Below are 21,538 nucleotides of genomic sequence, written 5' to 3' on the forward strand. Positions count from 1 at the left end.
CGTCGGACACAATAGGTGAAGGTGACTGCCGGTTTTTTTGTTGTTTATTAATACACGTTATCTTCCGCGTCTTTTTTGGGGCCTCGACAATTCGACAGAAGGGTCACCGGTGCTATGCAACTTGCGGCTGTTGGCATGGCGATGTTAGTGGGAGAACGACCGGTAACTTCAATAGAAGAGCGCCCAGCCCGCGAGAATGGGTTTTCACAGGTTGCTCTGTTAATTTATGGTCGCAAAAACATGGCTGAAGCTGATGAGTGTGTTCTTGGGGGTGCAAATTTATTGTGTGCAAGCGGCTTTAAGAAGCGGAAGTAGTATTTGTGGTGGATTTTGGGAAGATACAGAAGGATGGCATCGGGCACTGAGAAGAGAACGCAATGGTATGGTACTGATTATACGATTTAGCTCAAATTTGTAGCCGTAAAGCGGGGAATGCAACAAGATGAATGTATAACAAGATTGTGAGAGAAATAAAATACAAAGAAAGGTAGTAAAATTAAGAACAAAGATTAATAATAAGGTAAACATATTACCTGAGAAGAGAAGAAAGGATGTGAACATTCTCTCTTTGTAACTCTGTTTAATATAGATTATTTCCTTCGACTCCTTTGGTTTATTTCGATTGTCTTTACTCATCTATAATCGATAATTTAATATTTTGGCATTTTTTTCACACAACTTCAATTGAATCGCTTAGCCCAAAGCTTACGAATGAACCGTTCTAAAATCCTGCTCGTTTGTGCTTGCATGACCCACATCCGCAGTGCCGTTAAAGCGCGTATTTACGGCCACTTCCCGGCGGGATGGGAAAAGGTTTACTCTTCATTCTTTCCCCATTTTGATTATCATCATTGTAAACTGTTTAAAAACCATTCAAAAAATGGCCCCACCCCTGAGAAGGTTGACCGCTAACAGCAAACTACATCTCAATCCATTAGGCGTGCGTGGAGGTTCGTCGCCTGTTGGCGAAGTCTTTCGTTCCAACCTCAACAGCGGGTAAATATTTGTTTCGCATTTTGAGTGCGACTTTTTTGGAGCGCGCTTGAACAACAATTATGCTTTTGTTGCGATGGGTTTGCTTGGTCCGTGCTGTGTGTGTGGTTTCAGTACGTTCTTCACCTGCTCCAGACTGTGCATTGGTGCGGGAATACTTTCTTCTCTCCACGGCTGTGCGGAGAAAGTGGCGATCGAATTATGAAGACAAATTCGAGGAGACGACAAAGCAGCAAGCAACCCAAGCGGGGAGAGCGGGTTATGATGAGGACGCAGTTATTCTTTTGCTCTACATGGTAAGCGTAATTGATGGGGCTGGTTGTTCGATCGGCCCGAAAGCACCGTTAAAAACACCACAAATGGCCGATGAAGGTCGCGTGGCCGTGTAAGATAATACGCTGGACACCGCTTTTCTGGACACCGAGCGCATTATTATTGCCTTGTCTTGGAACACACCACATTGTCACGGTGTGCCGATAACATCCGAGAGCTTCACGTGCCGTCGGTATGCGCGCTTAATCGTTGGCAGCTTGGCAAGGGCCAGCTGAAGCCGCGGTGAGCGTCAATTTCAATGCAAATAGGGCTAGCCGCACCTGTTTGCCTTGAGAACATCGTGTTACATGCGGTGCAACGGCAGGCGCTTTGTAGTAACGCTGTAATGTGGTAAAGAAGTAGGGCATGAGATGGAGCTGCAGCAAAAAAAGGAAGGATTTTCTATAGCAAGCATTCTGAGGCGCTTATTTGGATTAATTCCATTTCATCTAACAATTGTTCATTTAAGATGATCTGAGAGTCATGGCTTTGAATCGTGAACACCCATTATAAGAGACACAATATCAACCACACACACTAAGAAAGTGCCCATGTGGGTGAACGCAACGATTTGTAACGCAACCGCTCGTTCTCCTTTCCTTTGCAGCTTTCAACAAAATCAACAACAAAAAAACTGTATGCTGTTTCCGCTTTGTCCTCAGTTCCATCCGGCTTGGTTGCCTTTTTTGTGTGCCTTCAACCTAACATTTATCATATCAGGCTGAAGGCGACACTCACGAGCGTGAACAAAAAAAAGCGTCAACGCCCGTCTTCTGCAGCATCAACTGCCGACTGTCATTCGCAAAGTTGTGATGGAATGTAGCTGTGGCTCTTTTTTTCACTTCACTTGCGCATCGCTTTTTGCTTAACGCGTGAGCCAGAGATAAATGCATACTTCCTTCTCATGCACCAGGGGCGGCAGAACCGGCCGTGGCGTGGCCGCTCAAAGTGATGAAGAAGTTTAATAAAACTAATCTATCCATTAAGCGAAATCAAAAAAGCAAAAAAGTAGATGTGTGGAAGGAAACCGGAAAATGGCAAAGGAAGTGGGACCCCTTTTCCACGCATGACCCCACCCCAGATGATGCGAGTGAAGGCGTTGGTTTTTTCCCTTCTTTTGCCTTTTCATCTGTAAACTTATCTTCTGTTTTTTTATAAAGATTGTCTTTAAACGCGTCTTATCTTAGCGTTTCCGAGCGCGAAGAGTGTGGTTTGCGTGTGCGCGAAAGAAAATTCGTCACGAACCAGGGTTTTGATGGGGAGTTTTGAGCCCTCAGCCAGCCAGCCAACGAGACAGCGACAGACACATTTTAACACATTTGCTCGTGGGTGAAGGGAATTGGAAGGGTGTGCTAGTGCGAAGTCGTACCAAACGGTGACATTCCGCAAGGGGTTGCTGTTGTGGTGTCAGTCAGCCAGAAGAACCTGAAACCTGGTTTTATTTGTTGGGCGTTTGCGTCGCCCACGGGCCATTGTTCAATTTCTTTTCCTCATTTTATTTTAGCGACTTTGTCGAGCGAGAGAGGGAGTGAGAGAGAGAGGTCAACCCGGCCATCGCAACGGGTTGAGCAATATGGTACGATGATCCTGTTTGTGGAGGCTTAAAAGAATGAGCAATTTTGAAAAATGAAGCCTAAACTGACATTGAATGAAATAAAAGATGGAATATAGAGCTTCCATTTCTTGATTAAGATTATTTTATACCATTTGCAATCCAAACCTTTAATTAAACAGTTTATAAACAACTTACATAAGCTTAGTAAGTTACATGCGTAAAGCATATCACATAGTTTTAGGCGGCTTTTATACTGGAGTGCCTTTATTTGCATACTTTCAGGCGTAAATAACCCAAATACGCTCAATAGCGCACCCAAGCCAAGCCAAGCACTTTTCAAGCGACCCTCAATTTGGAATGCAAAAACCATGTCGCTGTACATCATAAATAATTGTGGCTTATTTCGTGCGATAAAGATCCCAAAAGCGGAATGTTCACAGCGCTGCTGGCACTTCAGGAACCCAAAAGGAACGCATTATGAAACGCTGTTTTTTCTTAATTTTACTCCCCTCCAAACAAACACCATTACATTGTTGCAAAACCGTTGTTGTGGTTTCCGCAAAAATAAAGCAAAAAAAAGGCGCTTGAAAATAAGTTCAAGCTGTACGATAAGATAAAACCACCGTCATACAGACCCACCGCACCGGGTTGTTTGTGGATTGTGTGTGTTCCCGTTCTCTTTCCCGCGCGGCGCGATGATGTGCTTGTTCGCCATTTGCTCGCTCGCGGTCGATCTAACACAGCTTCCCCCGCCCGGTTTGCGGTATTTTTGCCTTCTTTCTTTCCTGCTTTTTTGTTTTGCAATGGAAGTGTACTCGACGATCGGGTGGAAGGTTTTTTTTTTGGTTGGTTTCATTATTTTCACATCTCCGCCAAAGCTCGGCGAACAGAGCGAGCAGATTACTAATAAAAGGTGTGAATACCTCGATCATAAGTTAGGGGTGGCTCAGATAGAAGTGGGCGTTCGTGCTAATCGCTCAAGACTGGAAACGGAGACTCTTCCGTCTGTCTGTCGGTCTGTTTGCGCTTTTTTTTTTCTTTGCTGTCTTTGCCATTTCTCATTCTTGGAGAGTTTCCAATACAAACTCACGAATGAAAAAGGCTTCGGAATAGAATTATCTTGAATTTTCTCCCGCCCTCTTCAGCACAGGAAAATGGGGGGAAAAAATGGCAAAACAATCACGCAGCCCCCTTCTTGCCGCGTGAGGCGGCAAAACGGGAACAGAAACAGCTGTCTCCCGGATGCCTGCCCTGTACCGATTTTGGTGTGAGGATTGCTGTTGGATGTGAAATGCAACAATGCGCTGCAACGTCTAATCGTGGGACGGAAGATAATGCCTGCGTGCGTACGTGTGTCTGTGTGTATGTGTGTGTCCAGGGCGCATGTCTACGCCTGTCGTCGTCTGCATCTGATAACAAAGTGAGCCGACAGACGCTGAAGTGAAGTGATAATTGTTCACCCCATTCCAATGGGATTAGTGGAACGTTTCCCAAGCTACCAGGCGCGGTCTCTTCGCAAACGAGATCAAATTAACCGAATGCAGGGGGGTTGCAGGGAGAAAGAGAGTCGTTTAATTCCATGGATCGCGAGGGTGATTGCGCTATGAAATGATAAATGATAATTTGGTTTGTATGATCGTCTCCTTTCTCGGGAGGGTTTTTTGTGTGTGCAGAGCTTGGGGGATAGGTTGATAAATACTGTCCATTAAAAAGGAACATGATTTTATCTTTAACGATGTACCAACAAGAAAGAGAGAAGAGCCTCCACCCCACCAATATAATCCTCTTTTAAGAGCTTCCATTTTTACCAAGAAAATCCTCCAGGGAGCGATTACAAAACAGTCCATTTATAGTAAACAGTAGCCTCCCCCTTTCGATGGCACTATTTATCATCCGGTTCTCGATAGGAAAGTCAGAACAGAACAGGACACTCGAGCGTACGTTGACCGAAACCAACCGACCGACCGATCGACCTCCGGCGTAGAACGAAAGACGCCCAACGATCGATCAAGCGACGAACCCTACCCCTGCCGGCCGGCTTAAAATCACTCCACTCCCTGCTGTGGGGAGCAGAAGGGTAGCAGCAGCATTTTGGAGCAGGAATACAGGAACAGGAACGTTTGCTTACACAAACGCTGACCTCCCACCAAGGGCCGCTGAAACGGTACTTTGACGGGGTACTATGGCCGTGCTGCTTCAAAGTCGCTGCTCCACATTTTGATGAATGAGGTTATTAAATAAACACCTTCGCGCTGCCGCTTGCCTGCTGAAGTGTTGAGATGGTGAAAAAGGTTGATTTGCTTATGTGAGTGTGTGTGTGTGTGTGTGTGTGATGTGCGGACAGGTCAGCCCAGGAAGTCCCGTGTGTGAATGAGCCGAAATATAATCTTCCACCGGTCATGCCGGTCATGATCGAGAGCGTTGAATAATATTTGTTATTTGTGGAGGGTTTTTTTTTGTTTGAGAACGGACTGATCTCAACCTCCCGATCGGAGTTTGGCACACCGATGGGAGAGTTATTCGGAATCAAAACAAATCATCGCCCCACATAAGGCCGGATTAATGCGGTGCGCTTCACCAAATCTTCTCCCGCTGGTGAAGGCTTCACCGTAGCTTTGTTTGTGTGCTTTACTCTGCACACGCAACAAACATGTGGCTTCATATATAAGACCCGATCGGATCGAAGCAGCTATAGGCAAATTGAAATATGAATGAAGAGCAAGCAGAAGCAACGGAAGAACCGTTTCTGGTACTCCACAGCAAGCTTCCACGCATACACACACTTTTTCGATGGTGTTAATTTAAAGTTCCGCACGCAAGCAAGATCCCCCCCACCGCCTCTGTAATGCGTTCAAGAGGAAGCTAACGGCCGTTTGTTCGAAACCGATGTTTGATTTGCCTCCGACAACCGCTTGGCTTGGTGCGGCTACCGAAACACAAATTCGCCCCAGCATTCAACACAAACCTCGAACCGATGGGGGAGTCGATGCCGTTGCGCTGATAAATTAGGAGCAACCAAGCAACGAACCAACGGCAAAGACTTTGAATGTCGGCCTCTTTAGCCTCTTTTCCTTCCAACTATGTGTGTGTGTGTAGCTTGCAGGGGTAGCTGTTGGAATCATTTGAAACAGAAGCCAAGGGAGAGGAGGGGCTCGTACGTCTAGTAGCACACGGTGGCCGCTCGATGTTGCTGCCACTAAGCGGTTTTTGCGATCGACTGGCAAGATAGAGGCGTGCGTTAAATCGCTACCCATGTTTTGTGTACAAGCGATACACGAAATCAATAGTGATTATGTTTGATGTCAAGCAATAAATAATTGTGAAGCGAGTGTTACGGGGGGAGTTGTGATGTGATGTGTTACGAAGTCGTTTGCTACTGCAAAGGTTAAGCAAGAAGCAAGTGTAATGCTGAGCAGTACAAGAGTGATCCATGCAGCGATTGGTTGAACGAAATTATGCTCAAAAAGAGTTCATTTTTGCTGTTATTAAATAGTAAAATAAATATGTATTCATTTTGCCGAAATGTTAATGAAAAATGCTTTAGTTGACTCATAAATTTCTATACAAAGGTAACTCATTCATGGGACGGGACGGTGGCATAAAACTGTAATCCAATCAACCCTGAAACATGATTCCTATCTCCTCTTCAAACAACCCGCCGCCCACCACCGCTAACAAGCGATCCGTCCAAGGCTGATACACATGTGACTTGTGCTAAAGACAAAATTGCTCCCACTCGAAGAGGTTCCAAGCGTTCCATCACGCACCAGAAAGCAGTGTGTATTATATTTGTTTAACAGCAACAGCAATATCTTCACGAGAAAAAAACACACACAATGACACTGCATACGGTGGGTGAGAGTTAAGTAAAGCAATCGTCTCCCCCCATAAAAGATCAACCTTCGCACGACGCTAGTTTATCTCTTCTAGATATGAATTCTTGCAAAAGATTGAGCGCACTTGAAAGCATTAATCAACCGTTTGCCGACATGCAAGCGCAGCGAGATGGTGCTGATCTCGGCGTGCGTTGCTTGCCAAACAGCTTCCTTCTATCCGCTTGCCTGTTTGCACGATGGGTGATGAAAGGTATTTTAATTTATTTAATCATCACAACATTCACCACACGTCGTAGACACCCGGGCATGGAGCGATGGAGCAGATTATGCGTAATGTAGTTTGTTTTTTCAGACCGTCGGTCTGTGGCGACTGCGGTACGGTTTCATGCTTCAGCCCCAAGTTTGCTGGAAACCGTTTGATGAAATGTGATCTTTGAGCTGAGGCCGTTTGGGAAAGAATTTATTCCGTACGCCCAGCATCATCTCTTTAATTCCTTCTCATCATCATCATCAGCAGCAAAGGTGTGTGCGGCTACACGATAGAAGACCCGTGTGGTTTGATTTCTCACACCCCCGTCCCCCCAATGGTGCGTGTAAAAGCATGGTTGCGCGCACGGTTACAGCATTCTTTTCCGGTGAGACACGCGCGTACGATTCATCAACGGGTTTCCAAAAGTTGCGACGACTCGTGTGTCTTTTCCTAGCAACAGAATACAACCATCACTGCGCGCGTCCAGCTTACGCAGGAATGATAGATTTTAGATTGCCCGGAAGAGACGCACCCTTCGGTTCGTTTTTACAAAAGACTTGAACGCTTCTGCAAGCGACGAACCCCGTGTCGTGGCGGGTGGAATTTAAATTGCGATCAAAACGCTTTTGATGGTTGTTACTGAGGTGTGTGTGTGTGCTTGCTTGTGGCAAGTGAAATAAACCCTTTGTGAGCCTCCCAGTGTCATTGTGTAATCGATTTTTGCCCGAACAAATGCCCACCAAAAGCAAGTCCCCCGTACCGAGCACAGCAGGGAGCCGTTTGATCGATTTTCTATTGTGAGAACCTTCAAAAACCCGTGCGGAAAATTGGGCAGTGCTTCCACGGTTCATTAATCCTATTTTGCCCCCCCCCCCCCCCTCCCTGAAAGGGCGAATAAATCTGCACCTCTATGGGGGGTTTGTGCTTTTTTGTGGTTGGGTACAACGCGATTCCAGATTCCGTTGTAAAATAGATGGTCTAACTAAATGGATAAACTCTGCGGCGTTCTTCCCACTTTTCCTGCTTGATCGTCAACAAACTACACTCGCCGGAATAAAGACCGTTAATGATTTTACCGCACATGACGCCAAATTCTCTTCTGGGAAGCAGCCCAAGTAAGGGGATGGACCAGGGAAATGATTCCACTTACCGGTACTGCACCATTGCCGTTGATGTGGGGCACGACGGTGGCGGTGGCGGTGGCGCCGGCGGCCGGCGTGTTGTCGATGGTGTTCGGGAGTGGCTTCTCCCTCGCAGGCTGCAGGGTCGGCTCATTATGCATGTCTGGGTTCTAGAGCGGCCGGATCCCGTTTCGCATCGCCTGTCCTGTCCTCTCTGCGTTCGCTTGGGACGGTTTGGAAGCAGCACTATAGAAATTATAGAAGGAAAACACTGCAACGGAAGGGGGTGGAAGAATAAGAAGAGGAATATTAAAAAAAAGTTGGTTGAAGAAGCGAACGGAGAACGAAACCGGCAACACAACAATCATTAGCGTGCGGTACACACTACGAGACAAACAAGAGCGGTAGGGCGCGCAATTGCGTGAAATATGCCCGTGCTCCAGTTTTACGGTTGGTTGGGCAATAAATGATCACTTTTCTCAGCCCCCCTCCCCTTCCACGATTGACCCAAGGGAGCAAGAGGGAACGATTCATGAGCCTAACGAACAGCCTGTAGTCGCATATGGTGCGTGCGAGTTGACGGTACAGGGAAAACGATTTGCCAAGAGTAATGAAATATCCATTACCTAGGGGTGGAAGTAGGAATGGGAGGAATGAAAATTTGAATTCATGTTTGGGTAAAGCGTGACAGTAAACGGTGGCAATCAGGTGAAGCTTAGAAGCGACCAAAAGACGTTTAATTTGTACGGTGATTGGGGATAGTATGGTGCTCTAAGTTGAGATGTTGGAGATCATTAGATAGTTCCAGACATTCTTCCGCGATAAATCAAAAGGTCCACATAGTTTTTGCTCGAATTTTTGACAAGTCCAAAGGGGAGCTTCCAGCGGGAAATGTTTATATAGTGCTGCTTAACTTCAATTGGCACTAAGCACTTGTCGATATGGTTGATATCTGAGAAGAATTTGGAGAAGTTGGAGGAGTGTAGGCTTAAGTTTGAAGCCTTCGGATCCAATGTCTAATTATAAAGAAGTGCCTATTTAAACTATTCAAATCCATTGATTGCTCCATGCAAGGTTAAGGAGCGTTTGGGTAGACTTCTCAGAACTGCGCGGTGACACTGTGAACTGAGGCTTTGGCGAAGAAAAAGAACTAGAGCTTCAAAGTTGCATCTGCTTAGCAGAATATGACGTCCTCATGAATGTCAACAACATTCCTTGTAAGAGTTAAAGGCTGAGGTTCTTTCCCAAGCTGCATTGCCCAACGTGTCTAACGTCCTCAATAATGTCGAAAAAGCCACAACAATTACAACACCCTGTCACCTTATGCTGCTGTAATATACAACCCCAATCCGACCTCAATTCTTTAACCTCCAATTTTCAAATCGCTTTGGGCACATCCGATAACTAACGGACAGTTCGTAACACCGCCAATAAACCGCACGCGCACGTTAAACTTATTAACATTTCAACCAAGTCCAAGTCAGTGAAAGGAACTCATTAATATTGGTTCTTTTGAAAATGGTCCAGCGGATCGGAAAAGGGGTTCGATTTCGCGCCAGCCACAGGTGGTACTTTTGTGGTCCGTCCACACTAATGTTTCATATTTGGGATGGCGTTTAATATATGCATTCAGGAGGAGAGGATCGGCTTTCCATCGATCTCGGGCCACAGCGTGCTATTTCTTCCACTTCCTTTAACAGTACGGTGCTAATGGAAGGATGGTAAAAAAACATACACAGACAACAGACAGCAACATCGAAACAAAAGTCCCACAAAGCACACAACAGCCACAACTCTATTCAGCTGGGAGAATGAAAAGGTCCATTATGTATCGCTTGCAGCGTGTTTAGCTTGCCCAACGCTTTCCCGCCCTTTTCTTGCTGGGCGGATCTCTCTCGGAAGCGATACAAACGGAAGCGAAAAGTATCAAGTACCCTTTAATCCGACGGCAACACTCGGTGTGTCGGGTGTGTGATAGGAAGCGGCGAGGAAAGATAAAACAAACAAACACCAAAAATGCGTCACTTAGGGCGCCCACGGCGCGATGGAGAACAAAAAACGATCCCAAAACGGCAGCAGCAGCATCAGGTGTGAAGTAATAATGGTAGCCAACCGAACATTGGAAATCCATTAGCATGTTTGACTTTGTTTTCCCATTTTCGAAAACCACCGCTCCCCGGGTCGGGTATTTGAACAGCTTTGAACCTGATAGTTACAGTTTGGCCGGGGAGGTTTGAGGTTAGGGTTAAAAAGTAGAGCTAGGACACAACAAAAGCGACTCAAAACGGGCTGATGATGGCTGGGAGGCGACAGCAGTCGAACCGTTGTTGGAGAGCTTTTCTTTAATCCCACTTGATGGCCTTTCCGTCTCGAAATCGTTCGTTCCTTAACAGGAAAGAACAGGGCGCCCCTTTCCCCGGCGATCAAGTGGGATTGGTTGTGTTTAAAGCTTTCTTCTAATTCCCAACGCTCCTAATTTCGATGCAAATTCCACTTTCGAAGGTGATCTAGTTTATCTAAATTTAAATAATAACACGAGATACGGGATCGAGAGGGCATGTCTTGGATATTTCAAGCACACTTTCGCTGTTATCTTGTCTCTTGCTCGTAACAGTCCTTTCCTGTCCTACACGGATGTGATTCATCACGCTCGTAGAACAGCATGCGTGCGTCTAGTTCTATACGACTGAAACCGTTTCCTTATATGTGCACAGGCTACACGCGACACGCCAAAATTAGCGTGCTTCAAATGGATGGGGCTTAATGCCGCAAACGAACCGAACAAACCGTTGTTCCGTTTCATAAATCATCACTAAGCAGGCATATCGTTGGCAACGCGTGTCCCGTTGCGCCCGTTTCGCCCCAAAAGCGGAAATGTCAAATAGATCTTTTCTGAGGGGCAAGCCTAGAACGGTCGTTTTGGGGGGCCGATTCTTTATTGCCGTACCATTGCCTGCGATTTGCCACCCAAAAAGCTGCTCGGCAGTAAGGGCTTCACGAGAGCAGTATTTGATTTATGCTACTCAACCGCAGAAAAAGCGTTTTTTCACGCATAAAGCTACAGGCTAACAAGGCCATGCAGCAGCCTCGACGTTCCTTGGCGCCCGGCTAGAAATGACAATTTTGGTGAGTTTTTTTTTTCGTTTATTTTTCGCTCTGTACCATTCAATTTTAAACACAACACACCAGCACTGGTAGATTCATTTACTGCACCCCTTCGCCATTAGCATGAAAATGGAAAGCGCTTTTTTGAGCTGGAAGTGTCTTGGCGGTGGCAAATAATATGAAAGAGGTGAAGGAAAATGGGAAGGACAGAAGGAACAAAAAAAAAACACTTCCAAGTGAAACAATCGAACCGGTTCCTCCGTGCGCTGGGATGGATGGCCGCATCGAATCCGTCACCGGGCTCCGGACATGGAGTTGATCGATCTGTCACCGTCATCTGTGGCGAAAACTGGAAGTCCCAGTCTTATGCAAGTGGAAGTTGAGTTCGTGTTACTGCGAGTTAATCCTTTTGTAAGGCTTTCGAAGGGGATCATACACATAGGAGAGGAGTCTGTACATGTTTTGCTCACTTTAACCAGTTTGCCAAACTTATTTACATCCAATCAACACGTTTTATTTTGTGTATAAAGCACAAAAAAAGAGATAAACAATTAGCCAAGACATGTTTGCCACTTCCACAGCGCCGCCGTACACTCGAAAGGTTACGAAGAACATTCCACCCCGGAATGACATCTCACGTTCGGTGGGTTTGGAATTTTGACAGCGTTTTAAAATTGCTCCAACCCCCAAGAGCCAGCCTTTCTGCTGTTGGTCACACCTCTCGCGCAAAGGAACAGCGAGAAGGAACAGAAAAATCTGAGGCAGCTCCCTCGAAAAGACGCTCCCGAAATGATAAAGAAAGATTGGAAGAAGATTGAATGTCACTGCGAACGGTCGTGTTGGCTCAGGGGATGAAGGAGAATGCTTCAACAATAAGGCAAACGACAATCTGTGCCCTCTTGCGTTCGTGCTACCTCTCTTCTGGGGTGGAACGAATCACTGTCATGCTGGAGAGTACACGATTTTTGTTATTGGGAAGCAACCTTCGCGCTCCGGGGCGATCGATTTTTCGGACCCCGAAAAACCCCAACCGAAACGGCGAATGAACGCTGTGGAATGTGTCGCGCCGTCGTGAAAGCGAAATTAAGTGATCACACGATCGTACAGAGTTGAAATGAAGCCAATTCCATAGGTTGGCTCCTTCTGTCCCCCCCAAAAAAAAAATTGACCCACGAGGATCGACACACGGGGGAAGGTCGATGAATGGGAAATCGAAAGTATGGAAAAAAGAGACCACCTTTCCACCACCTCTCTCGTGCCGGCATTCCTGTTTCCCTTTTACGGGAAGCGTGACGAAGGGCTTGTCATCGGCTAGATGTATCGATCGAGCACACACATGTTCACATTTATGAGACAGATGTTTTGGAGCTTGTCTTTTTCTTCTTCCTCTGCTGCTGCTGCTGCTGCTGCTGCTGTTGTCCACAAAGGACATGGGTATTATTAAAGAGGCAATATATACACATGTACATTTATTCCTCCGGTGGTGAAATTGGTGGAAACGGTCGCTTGTAGACCGTTGTTGCTCCCGCAGCCCTATTATTATCGTAAGGGCCGTTCTTTTCTGTAAGATGGCGGAGCAGAGGGTAAGTGGCCAGGGGGTCCTATTCGAATGGGGGAGAAGTTGATCACTTGATCACATAGCAATCAGTCGCTCGTTTTATGGGTGGCCCACCAACAGACAGGGGTTGGGATTGATCCAAATAAATACGCAGTTACCCCCAAAAGCAAACAAGCGTTAGGCGATTGGGTGGTGACGATTATTTCCAGCGGTTAACCAACAAACCACACTGGACCAACCACCCAGCACCACAAGACACGGAAGCAAGCGGCACGGAAATGGATATTTGTTTATAGTTCCTTTCATTTTGCGCCCGCGGTACCGTGGCTCTAACCTTCCATCATCTCCGTCCAGTTTCCGTAGCGATGATTTAGTGCGATAAACTGGCCAGGCGAGGAACGCCGCGCAGCGTGCACGTATCCGCAGGAAGAAGAACGGAACTGCTGGTTAGAGATAAAATTATGATAATTTTTATAGACTAGCGCTAGTTAACAAATAGTCTGCCGGGGTTTTCGAGAGTGTCTGCCTCTCGACAACTTGCTGGTGGTACAACAGTTTGTTTGGTACAGGTTTAAAGCCTCGTTTTTTGGTTAACTGCCACTCGAAGCTGGATCGTAAAATTAAATCACCCAAATTTCTGCTCCAACATACACACGGCGGGCACGGGCCCTGTCTGTCATTAAATGTAACACCGTACGCCTTTCCTGAGAGCACGATGATCACAATCAACATGGGCGTCGTGCGTTTCATGATAAGCAAAAGACTCATTTCGTTCGCACGGAAACAAGCGTCAAACAGTGTTGGAAGATTAAAGTTAAAATCAGGAGGAATGTGGGATTTGAACGTAACGGGAAGGGAAATGACACCAAAAGAGGCCACGATCGCGGGTAACTGTGCTCCAATTTTGGGTGTGTGACATATATCGAGGAGTTCGCTGATAGTTGTTTTTACTTTATGGCCTAACAATTTGAATATTTTAAATATTTATTCGTTTTGTTAGTCACTTATGCTTGAAAAGTGGATTTACAAATATCGAGAATAAATTGTCATGCAGTTGCTATAACTTCAGGCGTTTCGCTCCATTTAAATGCATACTTTAAGGGGCATTTTACATGAAATGCAATTTAAAGTTACTAAAAGAAATATTATGATTCAGAAAACGATCGAAAAAAGTATAGAAAAAGGCCAACATAGTCTTCCCCTCTCGCTCTTTCAGTAAACACTCGTCCTTCTTGGGTGTGGTAATTTCAACGCACAGCCGTAAAGTAACCCCTCTCCCCATCCCCGAACGGCCGAACGAGTTTTCGTCGTGTAGAAAATCGACTTTTAAATGTAATGTGAAATCGGTTAAATTATGCCAACAATTCGAGCGGCGCCAATTATGAGAATCGCGAACCCGCTTTGCGGCAACACACCCGTTCGCGGGAACGGGATAAGAAAGTGTGATATAAAATTGTGTGACAGAAAAAAGGCCCGATTGGCAATTTGACAACCGATTTCGATGTGTCAGTGAACGGCGAATTGTAAACGAAGCGCCAATTTCCGTCCCAAAATCGATAATTTCCGCCCAGTGCGCTCGAGCGCCCTTTTGGGAGAGAGGGCATAGAGAAGGGATATAAAGGTATTTAATCGAAACAGAGGTCCTCCCCTTTTCCCAGTAGTCTTCAGCTTCTGTGTAGCTCCCGAAAGGGGTGGGTAAACTCCACAAAAATCCTCCCAAAACACCCGGACTGTCCACAGTTTGGCGGATGTTGAACTTTTGGTGGCAACAATATTTACCACTTTTACAACCTTGCGCCGTGTTTCGCTTGCTTTTTTTTCTGAGTTCCCCTGTATCCTGTCGCTCCCTTCCATTGGAGCCAACGGGGAAAGTGTTCCGAGGGTGATCTCTGGATGATATTTCGTTGCGCGAGAGCCGAGAGGACGCGGGAGTCAGCCGAACCGAACAGAAAGGAACGGAGAAGAAAGTAATATGCAACAAAATGATTAAATCGTTCGCAAAACCCGCACAATGGCCGATCGCGCGTAAACATAGGGCGATAGAGAGAAAAACAAACCGCACCGTGGTCAGGCTCGGGCGAAAAGAAAGGCGACAAGGGATCAAATTTGCCTAACAATGCTCGCCCAAGGGGGCTTCTTTTTTTCGCTTCCTTTCCACTTGAACTGAAGCGCTTTAATCGCGTTCCGCGAGCCGAAGGGGGAAAGCTTACGCCCGCTTCCGGATCTTGCGCGGATCCAGATCGATGAAGCCCGGACTGGCTTTCGGTTTTGTTTGTCCACCCAAGCTCGCGCGCGCCTCGAGGGCATCAGTCGCCAGCGGGAATCGATCGAGGTTGTAAAAATAAAGGGAGGAAAACCTGTTGGAAGGCTCTGGCGACCTTTGGAGTGGGCTGCTGCTACCCTTTCACCACCACCACCCCAACCGGACGAGCGTAAAATCGATTTCACCTGGAGCCGACGACGACTTTGAATAGACGCGACAACGTTACGGACATTATCCCTTGCTTCCTCCGCAAAGCAAGAGCAGATCGATCGATCGAGTTTGATCGTAACTTTTGCTTCCCATTCTGTACACCCATTTGTGGAGCAATTTTTATCGTGTTGGGCCCTTGCTTTGGCTGTTCCGGGAGCGTATCGAATGCACCACACCACCACCAATTGCTGTTACAGAATCGCATCGTGCCGGTAGCGCGGGAGCAGCAATAAATCGTTCCCCCTTCTGCACGAGTCCTTCCGTTTGATTGCAGCTCGCAGCAATGTAGCGTGCGATGTTAACAAACCAATCAACTGTCAAAAGAGCTCCGATCAAACGTCAGAGAGCTTTGGGGTTGGGAGAATACATTTCCCTCTGCTAAAAAGAGCTCCGGGTAAAGACGACATACAATTACCGTTCCGTTACCGTTCGTCTTCTAGCTTACAATAAAGCGAGGGGAAAAGGAATAAAGAATGCGTTACAGATGCAAATACGCGTCCACATGCACAGGGAGCAAAATCACTCTAGCCATCAAACTGCGGGTGAAGGATGCTGTCCGCTTCTTGCTGGAACGCTTTCTAAAAGCAATCTCCAATTCCAGACCACCGTTTCTGATTGTTCAAATGATGCTACGGGCATTGAGAGACTGTTTGTTCCTGATGTGTTTGTTTAGGAGGAGGTTGTGTGGGAAAGCGATTTATTGCCCATCGAATAATTTATTTCATACTTCGATATTTGTTATGCGTTTGCATGGGCTGGGATGTTGAGATGCCATCATCATCATCAGCTGCGTTGTTATTTCATTCAGAGCAAACAATATTTCTTAATGCTACAAAGTTGTATTTTACTGCCATAATGGGAGTTTGTTGGCACTTACAAATGTTGATTTTCGTAATTTATTTTTCTTTTGGAAAAAGCCCTTCCAAAAATACTTAAGCAATTGATGGAAATGGTATTAGAATGGAAAATATGAAAAATCTTCACAGTAAAACCTCCATCACGAGTTCAAGTGTCACGCGAAATACATCACGAGTTCACTTGGCCTTACTTGTCAAAAACACCTGAAGCGGACAGCGGACCTCATTTAGATGGGTAATTTCCACACCACCAACACTAATGATGCAATTACCCTGCTGCTACAAGCGCGCAAGACAAGATCTCCAAAGCTCAAATTGCGTTTATACATATCTGTTGGGCGTGATTAGGTTAAATGCGCTCAATTAAGATACTAGATTAACAGAACATTTGAATTCATTAGAATGGGCTGGACGGTCACTTTGTTATTTTTTAATTAAATAAACATTAAAAAAGCCCAAGAACATTATAGTTTTAAGAACGGAAGCAAAAAAAAACTCTTTAACCTAATGTACAACGCTCATAAGAACGCAATCAAACGAGGGCACCGAGTGACTTGAGCAAAGAATTTGCTTGCTTCAAGAACACATTGTGAACTGTCCGAGACAGTCGACGTCATGTGTCAGGGGCGATCATTATCGCCCTTATTCCGTGAAGCTACCACCCTTCAAGGCACTCCTGTCTATGTGTGTGTGTGCTAGTGCTCTATCAGCCCTAGAAGCAAAACGGTTGTTATTTTTTGTGTACTTTTTTACTCCCTTTCGCTTCTGTTTGTGGCTTCTGAACCGACGCGCAATTGCAGTATCTTGCAATCTCGCAACTACTACAGAGACTTTCTATTTCAACTACACCCGGCCAGTGGGACGGTAGCAGAGAAGAGGGTGTGGAAGTTCAATCACGAAGACGCCCGAAGGGGGTGACCACATTGGAACGCGAGCCGATCGATCGATCGCCGGGCGGCTGTCGATTACTCTGGTCTGGAGGGTCGGGAAATTGGTCTCATTAGTGGGCAGAGGAATTTGACGCTCCGCATGCCACATGAGGATGAGCAAATGGGAAGATGCAAGTGGAGAAGGAGGAGTATCATCACGCGTGCAATAAACAGATGTAGCCAAGTGCAACAAGTGCTGGGACGGGGTATGGCGTGTACGCCGAGAGATGTTCACACATCGCAAGAGGACAACGACACTCAAGAAGAGATTCCAACCAAACCAGAGCCGTCACTGTTGAGTGATTTAAGGGCAGCAAAGATTCCGAGATACACTGCTGGCGTGCTTTTGTGACTAACTGAGTGACTGATTTCATGGATCGTTAAAGCCAAAGATTAGTCGAAGCTTTGCTGGAACATCTCCTATTACCCCGGGGGTGGGAAGAAATAGTCATCAAAATAGGGACATTAAAATATTTAAATCGTTTTGCCTCGCGTATCGTAACGATCTTGAGAGGTTCTTCTTCATGCCGGACTCTTCACAACCTTGCTATCGCAAAAACAAGCGATAAACATCGATACATAATCACTCTCGCTCTCGGGTTGATCAAACAATGCTAATGGAATGCTGCTGCGCTAACAATGTTACAGCTACGCGTCGCGTAAAGGTCTCGGCTACCTGAAACTGGATGCTTCACTGATTCACCATCAATTTCAGTAATTAAGTGTGCTGTGTCCTATTGCGTTCCGTGTCTGTGGGTGAATTTTGCACCGACAAAAAAGTCCTCTCATTTCCATTTTATCTGCACCTCTCCGATCTAAGCGATTCTAATTGTCACCGGTCGGAGCGTGGCACGTGTTTCGAGCTGCGATCTGATCGTACAGCGATAGCGATCTAACCTCACTTCACAACTCACCACAGACACACACACACACACGTAAGCTCCAAGCGTGAACATTACTATGTTAGACAGTCCCCTTTTTTCGTGTTCTCGGGTCCGAAATTAGCATCATTTTTCCATAAATCATTGCCTCATGATTCCTAATCCCCCCCTTGTCTAAGCTCTAATTAAGAATCGAACGATCGGATTGTCCCCCGGGATCGGATTGCCGCACCGTAACGATCACAACAGCGTCCGCCCCCTTTTAATAGTCCCCTTTCATTCGGGGAATCCGCCCGGAGGGTCATCAAGGAAATTAAAAAATCAAAAAGATGCGCTAGTCAGCGTGAATCAAAACAAAACACAGACACTAAAAAAACAAACATAACCGAACTCTAATACTAGAAATTATGGTGAAAAGTAGCTCATCTTAGGGAACGGGACGCACGCACACAAACAAACAAACACAGGCGCTTTTTTATGGGTGTGTTGTGGCAAAAGCGATAAAAAAATATTATCACCATTAATATTCATTATCAGAAGGCAGGCCCGATCAGGTCACCACAAGCGAGCAGCATTCGAGATGGGGTGATGAGTTTTGCGCCCGCTCTGGAAAGGGGATGAGATTTCGGGAACTTCGGGTCTTATTATTCGCTGTTCGCTGTAATGCGTAAACCGGCTGGAAACAAACGAACGATCAAACATTAATCTTATTAATCGTCATCCGTTTGCTTCCACGCTCGGGGTACACCAACGACCCGGCGACGGGCCGAACGCCCGAAACCTTCCCGCGTTCGAAGTCAATCATTCACGCACGACCCGCGCCCCAGTCCCGCATCCTTCTATTCAGAAAAGCCACAAACGTTCTTGTGCTCCACACAACCAATCGCGAAAGTCATTAACATTCCGCAATACGAACGTGGCGGACTGAGGGATAGAGAGAGAGAGAGAGAACAGAAGGGTACCAGAAACACATGCACACCAGAGTCAGCGCCACCTTTTAGAAGAGACCCGAAGGCGGGAGTGTTGGACCATTCCGGGGGGTGGTTGTTTGGTGCGGAGACTGGGCGGACAATATGTAAGGAGGCTTGCAGACGAACGATTTAACCACGGTGCCCGCGATCACATCATGATTGAGATGAAACTGTGTGCGCACCGCCGTTGTCGTTTGGCGACGAGCAACAGACAGCAAACATGCGCTTGTTGCGAATGTTCCCCTGCCGGGGTTGTATTTTTGGGGTAATATTTTACCCCTGCCCTGCCGAATTCGCAACCCTGGCGGTGAGGAGCTCGGTGTTCAATTTATGTGGAGCACCGAAAATATTGAACGACAAGACAAGACAAGTCTCATTAGCGGTTTGGGGGATTTATACTGCAGCGGATGTAGTACGTTTTTACGAAGACACAAGATGAGGCCGAGAATGAACAGCAGCATGAGGCTTCATTATAAGAACAAGAGATTTTGTCGTGTGATTTTCTATTTAAAATCATAATTAAGAGCTTATTTGAAACGTTCTAATTTAAAGCGAATTTTTGAGCTTGATATAAATGCATAAAATCCTACTTTTTGTGTAAATCCTGGTCACGGCACCAAACATTATTTGGCCTGCGCAAAAAAGGTTGCTTCACTTTTTTCGGCGAGAAATTTAACGATCACTTAACTAATCGTTGTTCGACCATTTGAGCTTTCAACTCCACATGAAATGCTCCGCATTACGACCGGAAGTGAAATCCTTTTTTTATGTGTGTAAAGACCGTTAACGTAAAATTCGCATTCGCTAATGCTAAAGCTTACACACCCTACTGCGTTGCACACACCGAAATCGAACATAAAAAGCTCTAACTGGTGGGGTTTGTGTGTGTGTGTGTGCCTTTAAACGTATGTTTTGTAGCAAACTTTAATTGCTTGGTTCGTGCCCGCGCTGGTCCACACAATTTGTCTCCTCCGCTGTCTTCCCGAGCGCACGAATGCCGGAATTGTAGCGCGTACTTCCAAATCGTAGAAAGTGATCTCATTACGCTTCGCAAGGGGGCAAGCAACAGCAAACAAAAAATGGTTGCTACATTGTACCATTCTATGCGCGTGTTTATTTGAATGGCTCGCGTTTAACTGCGGCGGGGTGGCATTAGAGACACATGGAAAAACAGCAAAACCCCTTACTGCTCTGTATTTAAATTTCGAGCACATACCTTACCATTACGCTGGGGGAACCAGCACCGGTGGACGCACGCTTCTTTAATTTAATTATATGGCGTGAGCATAATATTAAGAGCATACTTCCTCCAAGCTGCGGGCCAAAGGTGGGCAGATTTTTCTAACGATTTTTGGCTATCTATTCCATTTTTTTGGTATTACAATGGCCTCGTTATGTTTTTTTTTCAGTCTCCCCGGTTCCCGCTTTGTCTCCAGCAGTCTCTCTCCCTTGTCCGTTGTCGTTAATCTACGTTTATTTACTTTACTTCCATCGCTGTGCCGGATTAAAACCCTTCGAGATACTCGTTGTTTTTTTGGGACGGATCAAGATTTGGAGAGAAGCTAGGCGTGCTGGAGCAGAGACCACGCACAGCAATTCCCGAGCCGTTTCTAATGACGCATAATTGTGTCTCGTTACGAAAACGCGTCCAATGAAGCTGAGAGAGACCCGCGCATCGAGCAAGAAAAAACGACATTTGGGTGGGTGATGATTATGATTAATCTCCGGTCGCACGAGTCCACCAAGCCGAAGCAAGAACAACCCGAGACCGACCGTACTTTGTCGTTGTCTGCTGTTTGTTGTTTAGCCCCGAAAGACTGTAGGCTTTATCTCTCGCGTGCGCTTTCTATCTAAATGTTGCTAGCATAAAAAGGACAGAGAGAGAGAGAGAGGTAGAAGAGGACGAGAAGAAAGAGTGCCGAACGTCCATCAAGTCGCTGCCTTCGGTACGACGGAAGTGCCAACCGCTGTCACAAACGTCCCGCTAGCCCGCCTGTTGAAATTACTCACGATTTGTGCTACCAACCAAAAAAAAAACAACCCCGTCGACTTCTTCTCCTATCTGATTCTTGGCCACAAAACAGCGCACACACACACACACACACGCACAGAGCTTAAATAGATGGTAAAGTAAACGGTTTTTCGGTGGGACTCCGCCACCGCCGATGTCGAACCGAGTCGCAAACCGAGCGTTAAAACGAAAGACTGCACACGCAAGCGACGAACCCCGTCCGTTTGGTGGCATGTCATTGCGCGACGATTCTCACACCGCTGCGTGAATTGGGGCCACGCGACGCATAGTGCGTCCGTGATTGTTTTTGGTGCTTTACTACTACGCGGGTTGGCCTTGATGCTGCGAGTCTGGCGAGTCTTGCTGGGAGATGACATACGCGGCGATACCTACGCCCGATATGGCGGATGTTACCTAAAACCCCTTTTGGGAAACAAGATGGATGGATAGTTAAACTCTTCTCATCAAGATTATCGCTGCTGACCTTTCCACCGGGTACTGGTGCGGACTAGGGAAGGATGGAAGATGGTTTGAGATTTATTTCTCACCACCCAAAAGCGATCCCAACCCGGTGGTGGAAGAAACGTGATCTATTGTCGAAATGACGCCGCTGGATGGCCCCGCGAACGCGTCATTATCCCGCAAAGCAACACACACACACACACACACACACTAATGAGCACCCT

The 21,538-nt window shown here is 46.3% G+C and overlaps 1 protein-coding gene across 1 annotated transcript in view; it reads right to left on the reverse strand.

Moving 5' to 3' along the window:
- Positions 1 to 21,538, reverse strand: part of LOC120960016 (uncharacterized) — a 48,357-nt gene that overhangs the window by 11,804 nt on the left and 15,015 nt on the right. The window contains exon 2 of the mRNA XM_040383877.2: positions 8,097 to 8,338. Within this exon, the coding sequence (XP_040239811.2) occupies positions 8,097 to 8,228 (132 nt within the window). The 5' untranslated portion in view covers positions 8,229 to 8,338. The remainder of the gene's footprint in view (positions 1 to 8,096; positions 8,339 to 21,538) is intronic.

Source organism: Anopheles coluzzii, chromosome 3 (assembly GCF_943734685.1).
Source record: "Anopheles coluzzii chromosome 3, AcolN3, whole genome shotgun sequence".
Taxonomy (NCBI): Eukaryota; Metazoa; Arthropoda; class Insecta; order Diptera; family Culicidae; genus Anopheles; species Anopheles coluzzii.